The sequence below is a fragment of the Phaethon lepturus genome, unplaced genomic scaffold (assembly GCF_000687285.1).
Source record: "Phaethon lepturus isolate BGI_N335 unplaced genomic scaffold, ASM68728v1 scaffold7469, whole genome shotgun sequence".
In the NCBI taxonomy this organism is placed as follows: Eukaryota; Metazoa; Chordata; class Aves; order Phaethontiformes; family Phaethontidae; genus Phaethon; species Phaethon lepturus.
This window is the reverse complement of record NW_010561164.1, coordinates 25,321-43,558: the sequence shown is the minus strand read 5'-3', so window position 1 is coordinate 43,558 and position 18,238 is coordinate 25,321. Positions and strand designations below refer to the sequence as shown.

Below are 18,238 nucleotides of genomic sequence, written 5' to 3'. Positions count from 1 at the left end.
AGTCATACAGTCTATAAAATTAAGTTAAAGCATATTAATTCCTCACACAGATTTATTTTTTTTTTTTTTTTTTTAAATATGTAGGAAGGCAGATGAGTTCAGGTGGTGTGACTGTGTGCCAAGGTAATGGCTGGGATCCCTGTTTCTTGCTAGCCTGCCAACTTTTGGGGAATTACAATTTCTAACGTTGTAATTTCAGAAGGAATCGTGGAAAGTACCCCGCTGTGCGACAAAATCGCCCCATGTCTCTCTGCGCTATGCTTTGAGAGTGGCTATGCCAGGAGCCAAAACCTTGTTGCCCTCCCGCGGCGCAGGTGCTGCTTGGGGCAGGTTATCCGATCATCTATACGACTTCCAGCTCCTACAGTTAACCAGCAACGTGGAGGATGCGCATGTTAAAAACAACAGAAAACTCATTTTTTTCAAGTGAAGGTTGTTTTCCCTCCCCATGCCCCTGGCTCCTACTTTTGACAAGAAAATAGCAAGAAGGAAGAGTTAGAAATCTCAGCATCTGCAGAAGGTTTCATTTCTGAAGCCTGATTTGAGGTTCTTTCTAACAAAACACGACTCTCTAACTCTTCTCATTTACATGCGGCCTGTTCACAGGATACTCTCTGGAAACAAGTGCAGCTGCAGAACCTAACAGAAATATACTTGGTTTGGAGAAATTTCCTAAAAAAGCAACAAAACCACACAGTCATTTACTCTACTTTCAAAATGCAACATACCCTGGCAAATGTCAGTGACTGACAGGATGAGGTTTAAAAAGAGTAAGAGCCATATTCAACCAGAGAAAACCAGACATGCTGCCAGAAACACACCCAGCCAAGAAATGCCAGTTTTTAGAAAGAACCACAAAACTACAAATTGCGAAGACCTTCAAGGAAAAGTGAAACTCAATATTTTCTTAACAACACAGAAATCTGAACTGAAAAGGGGATTTTATACAAACCTTTGTTTTGTTCTAGAAAAAAAAGGTTTAATTGAAAACATCTGAAGGAAAAAAAAATCAAGCAGGTGGATAGTCCTTATTTTTGTCTTGGTCATTAAAATCAAGATCACTTGATCAGCTTGAAGCACATGAACTGAACTATTCAGGAGATGCTGAGCAGTTGACGGTGTTGCTTTCTACCCCACCAGCTGCCTCTGGCAGACCTGTAGCTGGGAAAAGTTTGAAAGCTGGGGACCATGGAAAACATTTTGTATTAAATAAAAAAATCAGGATTGGAAAATGCTGCCTGCAGTATGAAACCCTGCGGTATTTTTTCCAAACTGCTCAAAGTGCATCCTCTATAAAAAGAGACCTTGTCCTTTCTTAATGTGACCACCCTGAGCCTTTAATTGACCCATTTTTGTGATTACTTGCTGTCCTCTCACAGGATCTAAGAAAATGATAAAATTTATTGCTCTTGATAAATATTTATTACCCACTCTAGCAAGGACACAAGTTAAGAGCTTGAAAGAAAGAGACAATCATCTCCTCCTTACATGGCTGTGCTACAATGTTTTCTCACTGTTTATCTTCGAGAGCGCCCAAGTCTCTGCCTTTGGAAAACACCAACTTTTAAATTAGACTTTGTCTGCAATTGTTAGGTTCTTGTTCTATACTCTTTCGTGAGACACGACCCTATCAGAAGAGTATTTTATAAAGCAAGCGAAATCCTACTCATCACACTTGTCTGTAGGCACCAGGGTAGGCGTTGGGTGAGCGACTGCTCACAGCCCTCCTCGACCCGCAGGCGGAATAGATCTCGGATCTCGCTCCCAACCTTCGCAGAATGAATAGAGATACATAAACAGAGAGGAGAAAAACATGGAGTTATGCAAGATGGCAGTGCTTCAGGTGAAGGGCAATACGATTTACCATTTGCTTGCAATTACTGCCGCACGATTCCGGTAGTTCGCAGCTCATCGTTACTTCGATCGACTGTTGTCCTAAAAAAGCAGTTGCTGGTGGGGCTTAGAAATATTGCAACAGGCTGGATGCAGATGTCTGTTTAGGTACCAGCCTGTCACTGAAGCTAAATGGATTTAAACTGGCTCGGTCACAGGCAGAGGCATGGAAAAGGAAAAGATATCTAAAGGCACAATAGAAATTAATGGAGAAATTCCCCCAGATGGCTCCAGTGCTGCCACGTTTTCCCTGGTGAAAAGCAGCCTGGACTACGGCCACGCGCTGCATCAGCCCTTATCGTAACCATGAAATGGGATGGAGTAACAGCACGTCACCTGGCTCCACGCTCTCCTTTATTCTGGCACCTCTAAATATTTATTGAAACCGATAGAGCCGGGCACTGCGCTTCAGCTGCTGTATGGCCAACTTTATCATGCTTTTCCACACAGGAGGATGCTAATAATTAGGATCCTTCCAGATTTTGAAAATAATTGCAAATCTCCAGCACTGAGGGCTAACGATAGCTGTAAAGAAACAGCTATGAGCTACTGCTCTTATACCAGGGATAAGTTTATTCTACTGAAACCTGATGTTGGCTGATTCACATGAGTAAAAGGTAAGTCGCAGAGAGGTTCAAAGTTAGAGAAATCCCTGTGTTTTAGATGCTTACCTGAATTACTCTGGCCTCTTTTGTCTGAAAGGCTGCAGCAGAAGCTCTTCACAAGCAATCTTTAATATATTTCTGGTACTCCTGATACTTTTTACTATACCTTGTATTTTTGACAGGTGCAGATGAAAAAAACCAAGCCTCCACTTCAGCCTATTGCTGTATGCTGTATTTCTCCTGGATGCCATTTATTACCTGCACTGCAGTAGCAGCTGGGAGCAACATCGACCCTAAGAGAAAGTCTCTCCCTTGGACAACTGATAGTCAAACTCAAAGACATGAGAAAACCATGAGATGCAGCAATCTCTTGTGAGAAGCAGAGGGAAAGCTCAGGGACGAACCCGAAAAAAGCTGGGGAGAACGTGCCCGTGCTTCCCTGGGCCAAGAGAATTGCTCTGCGGGTGGCGAGTGTTAAAGAGAGATCAGAATTAAGGCCAGATTGCAGGTTTCTGGACTGTCATCACGAGCCCCTCCCCACCAAACGGGTGGGAGGCACCATCTGAAGGACATCCGGATGGGAGGGCTGGCAGGCTACACAGCATAATAAAGTGAAAAATAATAGGAGGAGTGAGGTTAATTAAACATTTCTGAGCCTTTAAAAAGGGCTGGGGTTCTCCCTTCAGCAGAGGCAACGCTTTGGGACAGAGTGGACGGCATCTCTCCCGCTAACAAGCTGGTTTTCAGCCTTATTTAGTGTTTAAGTGAGTTAACTTTCCTAAAGCATTTAGCTATCCAGCAGCAGAGGCACCTTCTCACATGGCATGTTGTTTTAACAGATCAAAACTCCTGTTGTTTTTAAAATCTCATTAAATACATATTGAGCTGTCAGACATTAGCACACATTACAAAAATGAAATTGATGGTTGAGACTGAAAATCCAGCCTGATGTGCTGTCCCTAACTTACCCCAGCTATTTCAGCAGGCTCTCTGGAGTGTGTGATCCATTGCAGCATATTCGCTGTAATACCGAAACACAAGAACGGATGAGTCAAAGGCAGAATGTCAGGTCAAATTTTTCAGGCTTAACTCAGGATTTAATTGCATTTAGAGGTTTAAGTCAGACTATTACAACTGCCTTTAAGGTAATCTCCTCATGTAGGAGGGAATATACATGTCCCACACCCAGGTACACCTGCTAACCCTCTCTGCTGTTAACCATCACTCAGTACAGCTGCTGTGAGACCCCTCTTTTCCTGATTTTTTACCGACTGCTGCTAAATAATCTGTTTAGCCTGTAAGTCAGGAAGCACAGGCACTGCTCGTGTCAAGGCAAGGGACTCACCTCCAACTCAGCTACACAAACAGACAGAAGAACCGCTATGGGGATTTCACAAAGAGAAAGGCTCAGAAATGACTGAAGTCAGGAGCTGAAGTTTACGGGAGCAAGGCACCGTCAGTCTCTGCAGGATTTTGTGTGTCTAATTAGGAGTCAATGGCTAATGTGAACACGTTTGAGAGTTCAGCCCACATGAAACACAAGGTACGTGGCTCGGATCCTGGCTGTGGGCTCGCCTTTCCTGGAGAGGTATGTACGCTTAGTATTAAAGCTGGTGGGCATCATATGCAAATGCTTCCAAGGGGAATAGTGCACTGGGCTTCCACGCTCATACCATGCTCAGCACAAAGGTTGCAGAAGGATGTGCAATCACATCCACTGCTGGAAAGAAGAAAGTGCAGGCAAAGGCACCCAGAAAAGCAGCACTCCCATAACAGGGGGCTTAGCTGCTGCTTCACACTTAACACACAAACCATAAACACCACCACTTCTACTGGTTATAACATCGACATTCTAAGCCAGGCACCCACCAACGTACCTCGGTGGAGACGTACCTGTCCATCCTAACCCCAACGATGGCTGTGTCCATCACACCATCCATCTGCAACCACAGTGCTGCCATTCTCACGCTGAACCTACCCATGCAGTATTCAGTCAGCCCTCTCCTGGTGTTTGCTGACCTTCCCTCCCACCACTCGCATACACACGCTCACCTATAATAAAAATATATGGATAAATAAAAAGATCCCCTCTTTTCCCCAATACTGCAAATTCATGACTCCTAGACCAAGGACCATTTGCTGTGGCCAGCAGAGGACCAGCCCGGACATTCAGACATCCCCCGTGAGGTCTTCTGCACATCTCGGACCTTTCTCTCACTATTCCCCAACCTCTCTGACTCCCTGTACTATTCAGAAAGAAATACCACAGAGTAGAACTCTCCCTTCAAAAAAAATTTCCTGTAATGATACTCAGGTGAGGCTCTTTGGACTGCATCATCATACAAATACTGTATAAATACTTACAGACCCAAGGTACTATTTTGTACTTGCTTTCAAATTTAAGAATCCAAATTCTCCCACCTGAAGAGAATTACATCACTGCTCATAATTAAAAAAAAAAAAGAAAAAACACTGAGCCTTCTTTGGCTTTGGATCAACTAGTTCAGCAAAAAGTGAAATTTCTTCTCTGGATCTTCAAATAACCTTTGAATTCAGTACTTGTTGCAGCAAGAGAAAGTTTGGTTTGTTTTTGTCATCAGACTTGAGATCAAGAAGAGATGAAATGTTCTAGGATGAAAGGCAGAAACACCAGATGAAAGACTGAAACCCAAAGAAGATTTAAAATAACTGCACAAAGGTGCTGGGAGAAAAACATGGAGAACTCCACAGTGCCGGGCTTGGTTCTGGCATATGTGCTCTCTCAGTGCCTTCAGCTGGCGGCAAATAACCACCAGAAAGAGCCAGGGGGGTGGTTACGATGCAGAGTTGGTTGGGATGGAGCCCTCCACCCCCAACTGCCAGCATCACCCCTGCCTAACCCTAACCCTAACCGGAGATTGATGGTGCTTGTGGGGGAGTTCTAGCAGCCCTCTCTTGCCCTTTGGCAGCCCACCCTGAGCAAAGCCTCCATTGCAGGTCTTGGCTTTCTCCTTTTTGGAAACTTAACTCTGATCACACGTTAGCCCTGAGGTGAGACTTAGACCCTCGGGTGTCCCGGCAGTTGTCCCCGCTTTGCTTTGGCAGCCCCTTCTCGTCCCTCACCTGTGCTGCGCCACGGGTCCAAGAGAATTAGGGCTCCTTCACAGAAACTGCTGTGTTACCACGTCCACCACAACTGCTATGCAGCAAATCAGTAGCCACTTTCTCTCTGGTCCAGCCTTTACTCCAAAGTTGGGGATTTTTGGTTGGCTTAAAGAAATTCAGCCTGGCTGCACGTAGGATGCTGCAGATGCAATTATGCAGAGCCCAGTTACATCAGTGATAAAATAGGGCTCACTTCCTAAGCCCAAATTTATAAAGGGAATACAGCACAAATATCTTTTAATCACCAAATATTCTTCTCATGGAGAACATTCTCCATTTTGGGGGGGTTGTTTTAAAGCTCATTTTTCAATTTGCAAGTCCCCTACCTACTTTTCATCAGGATCACATCAGGGGCACCCTCAGATAATCAGGCAGAAACGGGTTCAGCATAGGAAGAGCTCCGACAACCTGTGGGAAGCAGGCTAAAATCCATAGTAACAACGAAAAACAAACTCAAATCAAGGTAAATCAACAAAAATCATAATAGAAAAGGTGCAGATTAGAGATAATCAGCTATTATGGCAAAGAAACAATTTCACGCCAAAGAAAGAAAGAAGGGAAAGCAAAAAAAAATTATTTCCAACCTTAAAAGACTCAGTTCGATTCGTGTGGGTTCAGCATCTTCACTGCTGACACAGACCTAAACCCTTCCTCAGTCTGGAATAAAACACACTGAAATTACTTGCTACGGTCCGCAGCCCGTCCGAGGTGGCTCCAGCAGCAGATGAGTGCTCACAGAAAGCTGAACTGGGGCGCTCCGGATAAAACTCTGGGCTGGGAATTACCGGGTCTGAAACACCTCGCAAGTATTTTTTCCATGCTTTGATTTTTATTATACCATAAACCTGTTGCTCTGGAATAACCACCAGAAGAATTCCCTCTGAAGACACCCAAACACTGACTTTTTTTTGTGTCTGTGCCTTTTCCTCTGTTTCATTTGGTAACATCGGTAAATTCAGTGGAGGTGCCTCAGGTGCTTCAAAAAAATTGCAGCTGGGGTACCGAAAAAGTCAGGCCCCACTCTATTTCTTGCAAAACCTCACTAGCAGAGAGAACAAGATGCCTAAGGGTTGACTAATTTGAATTTAACTAAAGTAGTTAAACAGCTTCACAGCACCCAAATACTCTAACTTGTAAGCAAACAAACATTACAGAATTAACAAAGACGTGCCAATCTAATTAAAATCAATCCACAGATATCTCTAAACACCAAAGGAGCCTGATTAGTAGCTGTTTATAGTAGCTGCTTAAGCAAATTGTGGAGGAGTAATAATCCTGATCTCGTCACTTGCCAGAAAGATTTTTCTCACCTCCAAAAAATCCCTTTGACTTCAGTTTATTTAAAGTTCACATTTTAAAACGAAACAGCAGGTTCTGTGGCATAGTTCCTTCTAAATAGTGGTTTTTAGAAAATTCATGTTATAGCAGTGACTGCTTCTTGCGCATCGTCACACGCTCGTGAGCATCGTCACACGCTCATAAGCGTGCACCAACGGTTCCTCTTGGTAGAGAAAGGAGCCATTGGTCTTCAGAGCTGCCCAGCCAGAACTGCCTGGGACTCTGGCGCTAGTTTTCTCAAATACACTGCTTCACTGCAGCAGAATTGATGACAAATAGGCCCCTCCATAAAATTTTCACGGAGCGTATTTATCCAGATCTCCCACACCTTTTCCTTTCTCCCACCCGCTTGAGTGGCGCGTTAATGAATCCCTGTTGCAAAATAGACGGCAATTTTTCAAAAGACTTCTGTAAATATTTGGGGCAGGAGTGGTGGAGGGAGGTGGGAGAGACTTTAAAATACAAGAAAACGTTTCATCCCCTCCTGGTGTCTGCAGGTCCCCCCTGCCAACTGCCCACGCTCCTCACTCAGGCAGGCAGCCCCTCTCCCGCACTCCGAACTGCACCAGCCCCAGAGCCTTTCGGGGTCTCTGCTCTTTCATCTCTCTCGAGCGTTAGTTGCCCATCTGCGAAGTGAGCAATACCAGACACTTAATATGGGGGCTGCAAGGAAAGAAAATCTTGTAGGTGCTCCAGTTAGGCATTAATTGTTGCTGGGGAGACACCCAGACAAAGAGGTATACAAAAAGTGAAAGGGAATAAATCTCCTAAGAGAAGATGCTCTGATCCACTCCTGTAGACTGGCTATATACGTGAATGGCGGTGTCGGTGGCTGAAGAACTATAGCACCTGAGCACATCTGACTGACTTAGGAACACAGGACACATCACACCCTAAATAAAATGTTTTTTTCCCCAGGTTCTTTCCAGGGGTTTCGAGAATGGCATTTGCTAAAGGGAGAGAAGAACAAGAGTCCAAAAAACATAGTGATCTGAGTAAAGAATGAAATAGGGGCTAAGAGATAATACTTTGAGAAGGAAAAAACATTTTTTAACTGGACACTCAGTCCAGGCTGGGAGAAAACTGGTTGCTGGACAGAGATGCTCTGTAAGTCACAGGAAAATGATGAGCCCCAGGCAAATTTCTAGACACTTTGAAGATCAGTAAATCCTGAAAACTCCCAAGAGAGGTGACAATGCTGAGATCGAGCACGGGGTGAAAGCGTTCCTTCCCTTGCATGACCTGTGTATTTCATGACCAGCCTGAAGACAGATTTTATTAAAAACCCCTTTGGCAAAAGCACTGAGAGGAGCAAAAACCGAAACGGGAGATAGAGGTTGTGCTCGATCCCCTTCAGAACCAAGAAATCCTTAGAAAAGACAGGGATCAAAACACAGCAGCCTCAGGGCTGTCTGACCTGGACTGGCTGGAGGTTTCACAGCACCCAGCTGGTACACAGGACCTTCTGGGGCTGTGACAGACACCGAAACACGAGACCTCTCAGCGCTCACACACCCTTCCTGCTCTTCAATGCAAGACCTTAACAGTCTAGAAAGTCTAAGGGAGAGGGGCCGGCAGAGCTCCTCCAGCACACGGACCCGCTCTCACCCCTGTAATCACATATTTGCGCCTGAACTATTTTCTTTCTTATTAGCCAGGGGATGTGTCCCCAGCGAGATGCCTCTGGAGCTGCCCATCTGTACCCTCCCCACCTCCTCCTCCTCCCTCAGCCAAGCCCAAAGGTAGCAACAGCAGAATGTGCAAACTCAGGCTGTGCAAGGACATCTGCAGCCCCAAACAATACCCAGCCAAACAAATCACTCACTGTTGCTCTTTCAGGCGCTGAGTGGGAAAGCGAAGTCTAGAGGCTCAATCTGTGGGTGCCACCCCTCCCCTGCAAACGGCACAGCTGCTGAAACGCATTTGTTTTTAGAAAGAGGGGAAAAAGAGTTTTTTTGGTATCCAATTCACAGAGCTTTGCTTTTTCCTTTATTTTTTTTCCTAATGTGAAAAGTGCTTTGTGAATGGGCCAGCTAAAATTATTTATAATGAGCTAATTTCCATAAAATTGGGCTAATTAATTTCCATGCTGCCTGATGAAAATTGCTAACATCGGCTTTTTACTGACAATCGAGGTCCTGCAGGCAGTCTCACACCCATCTGACTGGAAGGAGGTCCAGGGTGGATCCTCAGCGAGTGTAAATCAGCAGATACCTATTAAAACAGAGCTGTGTGCTCATTTACACAGGAAAAAGGTAGCTTGGGCCATTTTACAGTTTACATAGGGTAAGAATGTGCTATCTTCAATTAAGGACATACATAAATAGACACAATGAAATCCTTGTTCTTCAAGCTCCTGAAAGCCAAGCAAAGACTCAGTTCAAGTAAAATGCATCTACCGTCCACTGAGTTTAGGGAAAGTATCAGTCGTGGTGCAGCAGTCAACTGGGAAGCAACAGGAGGGGCAGCTCAAAGGGAAATGAAAAATAAGCTTAGAGGAGTGCTCCAGTGCCTTGAGGTTTCACCAACAGCTGAAGGGTATGTGCACTCCTGATTTGCATGTGAAAACTGCCGCTAAAGGGATTAATATTACTCTTTTAAAACCAATTTCACACAGCATTAGTGGACACAAGTCCAGCTACCGCAAGTCCTGCTGAGAACAGTTGACTTTGCAAAACAAAACAATGATGTCCCTACATCAATGGGATTTCACAGGTATAACCAAAGGCAGTGCTTAGCTGGTCTCGGAAGCAGGAAAGTGCTCCTCATAGCATCTTTGTGTTGTGGGCTACATTTTGACAATATTTTCTAAATCACGTTAAGCTTTAAGTCTCTAAGCCCACACCACCACAGGCAACTACTGTTGGCGTTTAGAAAGATATTACTGAGTTGTAACAGGGGTTTGAGATGCTTCTTGGACTCCTAAGAAACATCCTATCATTATTCTCATATTATTCCTATCTCAACTCTTTCCTGTAAGCTTAGAGGTGTAAGTTTGTGACCGTCACACCTCCTGTAATGTAAATCCGCACCTCCGGCCTCCCTGACGACACAGACCATCTTGCCCAGATAGAAAAATCTTTCAGGTTAACACTCTGGTTCAACTTGTTTATTGTACTACGGTAAACCTAAATATAGCAATACCAAACAACTAGTTTTTCATGTTTAAATACTGCTAAATAATAGTGTATCAAGCTTATTTTGCCTTAGGCTTATTAACACAGATTGAATTTGGTGCTAATCAAATACCAAGTTGGTATGCAATATGGAAATGAATGACTTGTACTGACTGCTGAAAATACAGTAATTGTATTTGTGCAAGATGTGTATCTTGTAAAAAACCACAATAATTAGTAGTATACAATGGCTGTAACTTAGTGGATACTGTCTGGGCAATTTATCTGCTCTTGGCCTCAGGCCTACACTTTCAAAATATAAATAGAAACAGAAATTAGAGGGCAAATGTTTCAGCTTTTGAGTTTACCTGGTGCCCCCAGACCTCAGGCTCTGCATGGGAATCTGCAGCTCCCAGGATACTTCTTTCCGGAAATATCGTGAGAAACATGTGGACATCTGACTGTGGGCTACCACGGTCACTTCTACAGTGAGGATCTCTAATATACTCCTCATTGGTCGGTGGGAGCAAGCATGGCAAGTCTGTATGCTGAGGTGTACAGGATAGGATGATCTGCCCTTCGATGGAGACACCGTCCCGGGCAAAGGCTGCCCCATGTAGCGGACTGGCACTGCCTGTCCCCCACTGAATGTCTGCCAGCAGCTGCAACGTGATGTCCACCTCCAAAATCCAGATGGACAACCACGCAGGGCAGTGTTGCAGCAGGAGAAAGGGGTGAGGGATGTTGTGTTGATCTTCTGGAGCCTCCATGCACGCCCCTGTCTGAAACAGGCCCAGCTATCCTGTTGCCTCCAAGGGAAATACTTACTTCAACCTGTGTGCTCAAAGCTGGCATCTCTTCTTCAGCTTAGCCTACCATAAACACGGACACTTTTATTATTGATATAAATGCCAAATCCTTTTTTGCAAAGAACAGCCCGTTACAAGAGGGCCAGAGTTACCTATTGCCTTGTGATACATACTTATACGTATATTTAATACATTATATTCATAATATTTTTAAAGCATTGCATTAAATGCTTAGTTCACAAGTGTTTTAGAGTATCCCCACCAGAAGGAAATGCAACTCCCTGACTTCTGCAACTTTGACATCCAAGACTCATCCCCATCTCTGACAACTGATGGAAACTCTTTAAGGACTCATTCAAAGGCTTCATTTCTATACTGCCTTTATGCTCACTGATAGTTGAACGCGCGTACTAGGCACAACCGCAGTATGGATTTATGTGAATATATAAATAATATAGCTAAAACCTCGATATATGTCAAGCTAGTATCTCTTTTCCCTTTTATTTCCACTCTTGCCCTTAGAGAGGCACTTTATTCTACTGAAATATTAATTATGATTTTTCTTCCCCTAGACGTGCCTACATTTGTCTTTTGCCTCTATTTACTGCTTCATGACAGCTCATGAAAAGACAGTCAATAACTCTGCTTTCCACTCCCAGACAATTTGAATGGATGACTTGCAAGAAAAGGAATTAAAAAGGTGTACAGTGCTGGGGAGGAGGACACAAATATTAGGCAATTAGGCAAATGGACATTTTTCCAAAGGGGCTCCCCTAACTGCTTTTCAGTTTTTAATTCAGCCAGGCATAGTCTCAGCCTGGCTTTGGTGTCAATGGCAGAATGAATGCTCTTTTAGAGAAGGAAATAAGGCCCACTGATGTGTTTGTATTTCTGCCTCAACACAAAAACTCCCTCGCTGAGCTTTTAAACTCCATGTATGGATCAATGGGGAGGAAAACCGGCTGGAACACAGCAGTACTGGGAGAAAGAAAATGTTTTGATTGTCGTTACCTGGTAAGAAAAATCTCTGTGAATGCAGCCATGACAAGCAAAGTCCCCAAAGATGTTCAGTCCTACTCCGCGTGAAGTCCTGGAAGTTTGCAGGTCCTATAATACCCCGCAGCCCAGGCTGCCTTGCAAGGCATCCGGGGCGGAGCTGGGACAACAGTACAGGGTACACACAAAGGAGATGGGCACATCTTCATATCCACCTCAGTATACGACCTGGGGTTTTAATTCACTTTTGCAAATGGCAATCAAGTACTTCTGAACAGGTCAGTCTTGGCTATTATGAAAGGTATAACCCCAGATTTAAATGCGCTAGCAATCAGGAAAGAATAAAATATTAGGAGGATCAAAGGCAGAGTGAATACCAGAAGGACACTGTAACACAGTATGTGTATAGGCAGTCTGGGTCCCTGTGGAACATCGTGTTCGCAACTGGAAAGGACAACGCCAAAATAAGGAAAGCCACAATAAAAGGGTGACCACTGAAAGGAAGAGGAGATAGGATAAAAATATTCCCATGACTAAGTAGGAGGAGGGAGGAGATGGTTTGCAAAATTCTGTTCAGCCTCCCTCCAAACATAAAACCGTTACTGAAAAGATGTGAAAGCCACCAAATTTAATATATAAAATTGGTATTTTTTTAAAACTGATAAATGGACATAAAAAATTCATTGCAAAGCCCAGGAAGCTGTGGGTTTTCCCACTGTAAAGTACCATTAAATTCATGCATTTAGAAAAGGATTTCCATAAGGATCCCACAGCTTAAAAGACGACCGGAATATTTTCAGGTACGTTAGGAAATTTTTGAAGGTGTAAACACAGTCCCTCCAGGCTGGGGCACAGAGCTGTGCCTGCAATCAGTGCCGAGAAGGAGCTTTGCCTGTGGGGAAGGACTCACTGCCTGCAGCAGCTGACGGCAGCCCTATGGGCTCCTGCCCGGCCCAAGCCCATGGGCTCTGCTCCCCCGGGCTGGCAGCCTCTGGAGAGCCACCTTCCCTCTGCTGCTCCTGCTGCTTCCTGCAAGAAGCAGCCTACGAGCAACCTCTCCTGTTGTCACGGACACGTTTCAGTTGTTAGGTTTGGCCCAAAACCAGAAATGCAGAGATAAAGAAATTAATAATGAATATTTTAAAAATAAACCAGTTGAACCCTCCAGAAAGAATCCACTCAAGTTTCGAGAAATGACTCCGGGTGGATTGAGGGGAACTCGTGTATCAGCTGAAGCAGCCAGCTTCACCCCATTAGGATTTTGGGACCCCCAGACTAAAAGCAGATCCTTAGGTTGAGATGAGAGGTGGTATTTCTTGAGGGGCCCCATCCTGCGCAAAGAACTGGACTCCCCCTCTTGGAAACGTTGTACTGGGTTAGTCCTGGGCTATTTGCACAGCACCAGCCACAAGCCAGCAGAAGATACCCCGCGGCCACCCGTCAGCACTGCATAGTCACAGCGTAAGCCTTCCTGTTTCACTTAAAGGAACTTTTCTAGAGTGCAATTAATATCATACATTGAAGCCCGAACAAACTTGTTAAAATAACACATCACCTATGCCTGAAACAGAGGCGCTCATGAAAATACAATTAAATTCTTACAAGACAGCAGAATACGCTTTTTATCAGGGAATAAACTTCCCAAACTTCTAACCTACTACAGGAAAGGACCAACCAAAAGAACACATCATTCTGCTCAATAAAGGTGTTTTCTGCAGACTGCGGCACATATATTCTAGAAAATATTAGTTACAGCTTATTAAAATATTTTTTTTAATGCAATAGCTTTATTCCATTTCACCTGTAATTTGTTCCATATAGGATGTATCATTTTAAGGCTAATTTTTTCACAGATATTCAAAAGATGTAGGTGTCTGATTTTCACTCATTTTTAAGAGTAACTGAAACTCTACTCAGCCACGTGAAACACCGTTAGAAAGCACGCTGCGCTGGGTTAGTATATATTCACTGAAGCGCAGAATGCTGCTACCACGTGAACTTAGTATATACTCAAGTAATAACAAATCGAAGTCCTAAACGATGGCGTTTCAGATGAGGATGGACGAGACCTTAATCACGTGTATTTACCTCGCTCCCAAGACAGACTCAACACGCCCGCACGTCCCAGTGCACGGCCGCCGCAAGAGCTCCAGCTCCCCTCTTTTGCCCCATCAGAAAACCCAACATTGTCTGCAGGGTGCGTTTGGGTTGTGCTGGATCATGGTGGAACAAGGTCCCTGGAATGCAGGACCTGAGGCAGCCTCCTCTTGCTGCTATTTATAGCGTGTAATTCCCCTTATAAATTTAACAACCTCCATCCTGAAACTCCACTCGCCGCTATGACCTGAAGGTTGCTCCGAAGCCTCTGCCCTCCGATACTCAGACACCTCTTTTAACCCAAAGTTAGTCCGTTCACCCGTATCTAACTCTGTCCTTTTAGCCATCATACTGCTTTTTACTCTTGTGTGTTTCTTCCCTCCCCACCAGCAATCTTAATTCCTTTCAGCTCCCTCTTTACTGTGCTTAAGTAACTTAAACTCACCCAAATAGGTTCCCAGCTTGCAGCCAGCAAGTGCACCGCACTGGCCATCTTCACGGCCAAGCTCCTCGCAGCTCAGCTCATCCAAATCTCACTTGCTTACACTGATCCCCTCTTTCTGTTTCCGTACGGTACCTATTTCCACATCTTTCACCAGAAGCACAACATCCTCCATTCTGCTGCGTGGTGTTATTTGCATTAAAATAGTGTTTAATCATTTCATTTGTTTCTTACTGACCAAGCACTCAGCGGGGTATAATACTACAGCATTCCACCTATAAAGCCTGCAAAAGGCAGAATGATGCAACACTCAAATAATATGTACTAACGCTTAAAACTGAACCACAGATCAGCACATCACTAAGTGAACTGACCAAACCAGTCCCACTGTTGCCCTAATTTCATCCAGAATTATGCTGTTGATGACAATCAGTGTGAGGTGGTTTGATTTTCTGTAGAAAACTATCCTGAGGTGAAGGAGGGAAGTTAACCCCCCCAAAAAATAATTTAAAAAATGCTATCAACAATATCATTTGCTCTCCAGGGAGGCGTGGAGATTGCAGTCTTGCAGGAGGCATCGGTGCTGAGGGTGTCCTGAGGGACCAAGGATGGAGGCCAAACCCGCTATGTGCTACTAGCCAGTTCTTTCTCCACGTAGCACAGTTTAGGTTTAGACTTGACTGAGAGATACCTTGACAAAAATTACTGGCACATCAAAATGTGCACACCGAGGTGGAAATACAATCTTACAAGGTTAGTATAGACACGTGTGTAAGCATATGAGGGCAAGCTCATCCACACATTTACAGCATCCGTCTAGCAACTTAAAGCAGTGCTTTGGGATGCGGGAGATGGGGAGAAACTCCTACACCGTTGTTTCATGGGGAGGGAACAGACACAAAGCTAGATATTTTAAAATAATGTTTATGTTGCCATAACTTGCTAGAATTACCCAAGACACAAGGGCTTCCTTATTAGTTTTGTACAAAGCTGAAACCAAAACTCAGTCCGTTCCACCAGCAAATGAAAAATCAAAGCCAGATACATCAATCACTCTTCAAAGCACTGTTTCTTAATCCCAAGCAGCTTTTTACGAGCACAATCGCACAGCCGGGATAGATCTCACATCCCTCTTCGGGGTACATCAACATGAAACCACCAAGTAGCCCTTAAGCCATACGGCAGCAGTTCCCCCCCGCAACTGTGGCCACAGCCTTGCATATCACGGTGAGTTACGCTGTCAGCCACGGATGGGGCTGTGCCAGGCGGGCACCTCAACACCTTCCCCGCTGGAGACCAGACTGCTGGGCACGGGGCAGATTTGATCAAAGTAAGCAGAATTCCCAGCCTGGGAGCTTTGTAGCAAGAGCCAGGCTAGTGGCACTTTTCCCCGGGGCTTTAGGAGCAGCAGGAGCAAGATGCGGGCAGAGGAGCAGCAGAAGTGCGGGGCACTGGCTCTGCATCTCCATTTGTGCCCCGGCAGGGATCCCCCCGGCATCCCCCAGGACCCCAAAAGCAGTTGCATGGGCAGAGACGAGAAACTTGACTGCGCTTTGGGCAGTGGTTTCGCTCCAGGACTTCTCCTGTTAATCAGTTCTGCCCATACTTGAATAGGTGTCCTTGGTGGGAAGTTAATTCACAGAATCACAGAATCATTAAGGTTGGAAAAGACCTTTACGATCATCAAGTCCAACTGTCAACCCAACACCACCATGCCCACTAAACCATGTCCTGAAGTGCCACGTCCACACGTTTGTTGAACACCTCCAGAGATGGTGACTCCACCACCTCCCTGGGCAGCCTGTTCCAATGCTTGACCACTCACTCCGAAAAGAAATTTTTCCTAATTATCTAGTCTGCCCTTTAGTCCCGGATACCCATCCACAAATTGATCGCCTCCGCAGCAAGGATTGGGGAGGGTCTTCAGGATAAACAGCTTAAAGTTAACGACTGCCACGCTGCCAGTCTATTTTGCTGGATGCAAGCCGACAACTTCCCCCCCTCGATAAAATACGTACAAGGAAATAAGAAAATAACAGTATCAATACGGAGCATCAGCTTCTGCAGCAAATGCGGGAAGACGGCCCCAGAGCAGGGAAGGCATGTCCTTCAATATTTAACTTCTTCACTCTTTGTTCTCTGTCTCAAGTTGAACAATACGTTAATTACCTGATGAAGCGTTATAATTAGTCTAACAGCTCTGCTCTTAGTTATAATTACTGCATCAACACTTTCTTTTTCATATGCTTCAATCTATACCTATTACATTGTCATGATGAAGACACATTAACATTATAATACCGTATAATTAGCTGATGAGCAATTAAATTATTCCACTGCTCTTGTTCCTCTTTGCCAAGAGGTTGCTTTCCAAGCACTATTATCTTCTTTCTCTCCGATTTGCTTCAGAGGTTGGTTCTTTTTCCCCCGTTTTAAAAAAGGACCTCATATATTTTATTCAAACAATTTCATTTAAAATTCCAAGAGAGTATGGTAGTTAAAGTCCTAGAAGCTAATTTGTTTAAAATATTTTAAACTTCTTTCATCTAGAGTTCAAACTGGTTTTGTTTTCCAAAATCTGCCTAGAATAGGAAAGTATCAGAGAAATAGTTGTGTAAAAAAAAAAAAGAATCATTAATTGCTCCTTTAAAACACTTCGAGCCACATGATAGAATTATGCTAATAAGGAGAAAACGGAAAAAACAAAAAATCATTTTTGTTTTTATCCCCGTTTTTATCCCCGTATTTATGCCGCTTTATACCTGAAGGAAAAAATCAGAAGTATTTTTTTGCACTTTTTCGGTAACATCCTGAAGAAAAACGTTGATAATAAGCTCAGCGTACTATTTGAGAACCCTGACTCAATCTACACAGCAGCACCAGCAAATTCTCACGGCATATAAGAAATCTCCTAACAAACACTGCACAGTACATGATAATGCTGTGCTAGACTTTTTTATCTCTAGCACTTACCTTGATTATTAGCCTGCCTTGTAGGTCTCATTTGCTTTATCCTCTCACTTCATTTCTGTGGCTGAAAATTGCTCACTTAGTTTTCAATCAGTGCAAGTGATGCATATGTTATTGTATAGCCTTTCTCCCCTCGCCCTCCTGGCTAAAACCATTTTAGTGTGGCTGCAAGATACCTACAGCACAGCATCTGTGGGAATACCAGATGCATTGGGTTTACATGGCACTGAGCTGCCTGGTTTCCGTTCTGGGATTATTTATTTCAGCCACCCTTTTCTGTCATGGCTGTTACTCTTCAATTCGCACTCTGTAATCAAACAGTTCTTTGCTCATATCTCTGTGTTATTACATCGAAAGAGCCTTGGTACGACAACAGGGCAGACCCTGGTGATGCAGTCCGACCCCAGACGCTTGGGGAGCAGTTTATCACCAAACAGCACTGACTTTCCCCATCCACCTAACCAAGCTTTCCACAGTTTGGGGGGTTTCTCCATCTCTCTCAGTTCCAGAAACCTTCCATTTCCATTTGAAGAGAGCTGCTTAACATCACGCCCGTCATTTGCTAAGTTGATTAAATGCCTCAATTTCAGACTTACTCACTGAGTCTTCTGCCATCTACCAGAGCAAAGCTGAATTTCTTGTCTTCATGCTCATGCTGTTCCTGGGCAATATTCCTCATTTGCTGTAGGGACCAGGCCTTGAAGTGCTCAAGCCTGTGCTTGCATTCATCTCTACCCAAGAAAACCCTGAAGGACCTGACGAAATTTATCCCTGTGAGGATTACTAAAAATGTATGGCATCTGAATAAACATCCAGAGGATTCAAAGT

At 44.2% G+C, this 18,238-nt stretch overlaps 1 protein-coding gene across 1 annotated transcript in view; it reads right to left on the bottom strand.

Moving 5' to 3' along the window:
- LOC104626077 overlaps positions 1-10,866 on the bottom strand; it is a gene marked incomplete at its 3' end in the record, with an annotated part of 49,566 nt that extends 38,700 nt beyond the window's left edge. Inside the window, exon 1 of the mRNA XM_010293901.1 lies at positions 10,465-10,866. Coding sequence (XP_010292203.1) covers positions 10,465-10,866 — 402 coding nt within the window. The remainder of the gene's footprint in view (positions 1-10,464) is intronic.
- Positions 10,867-18,238: the final 7,372 nt, after the last annotated feature.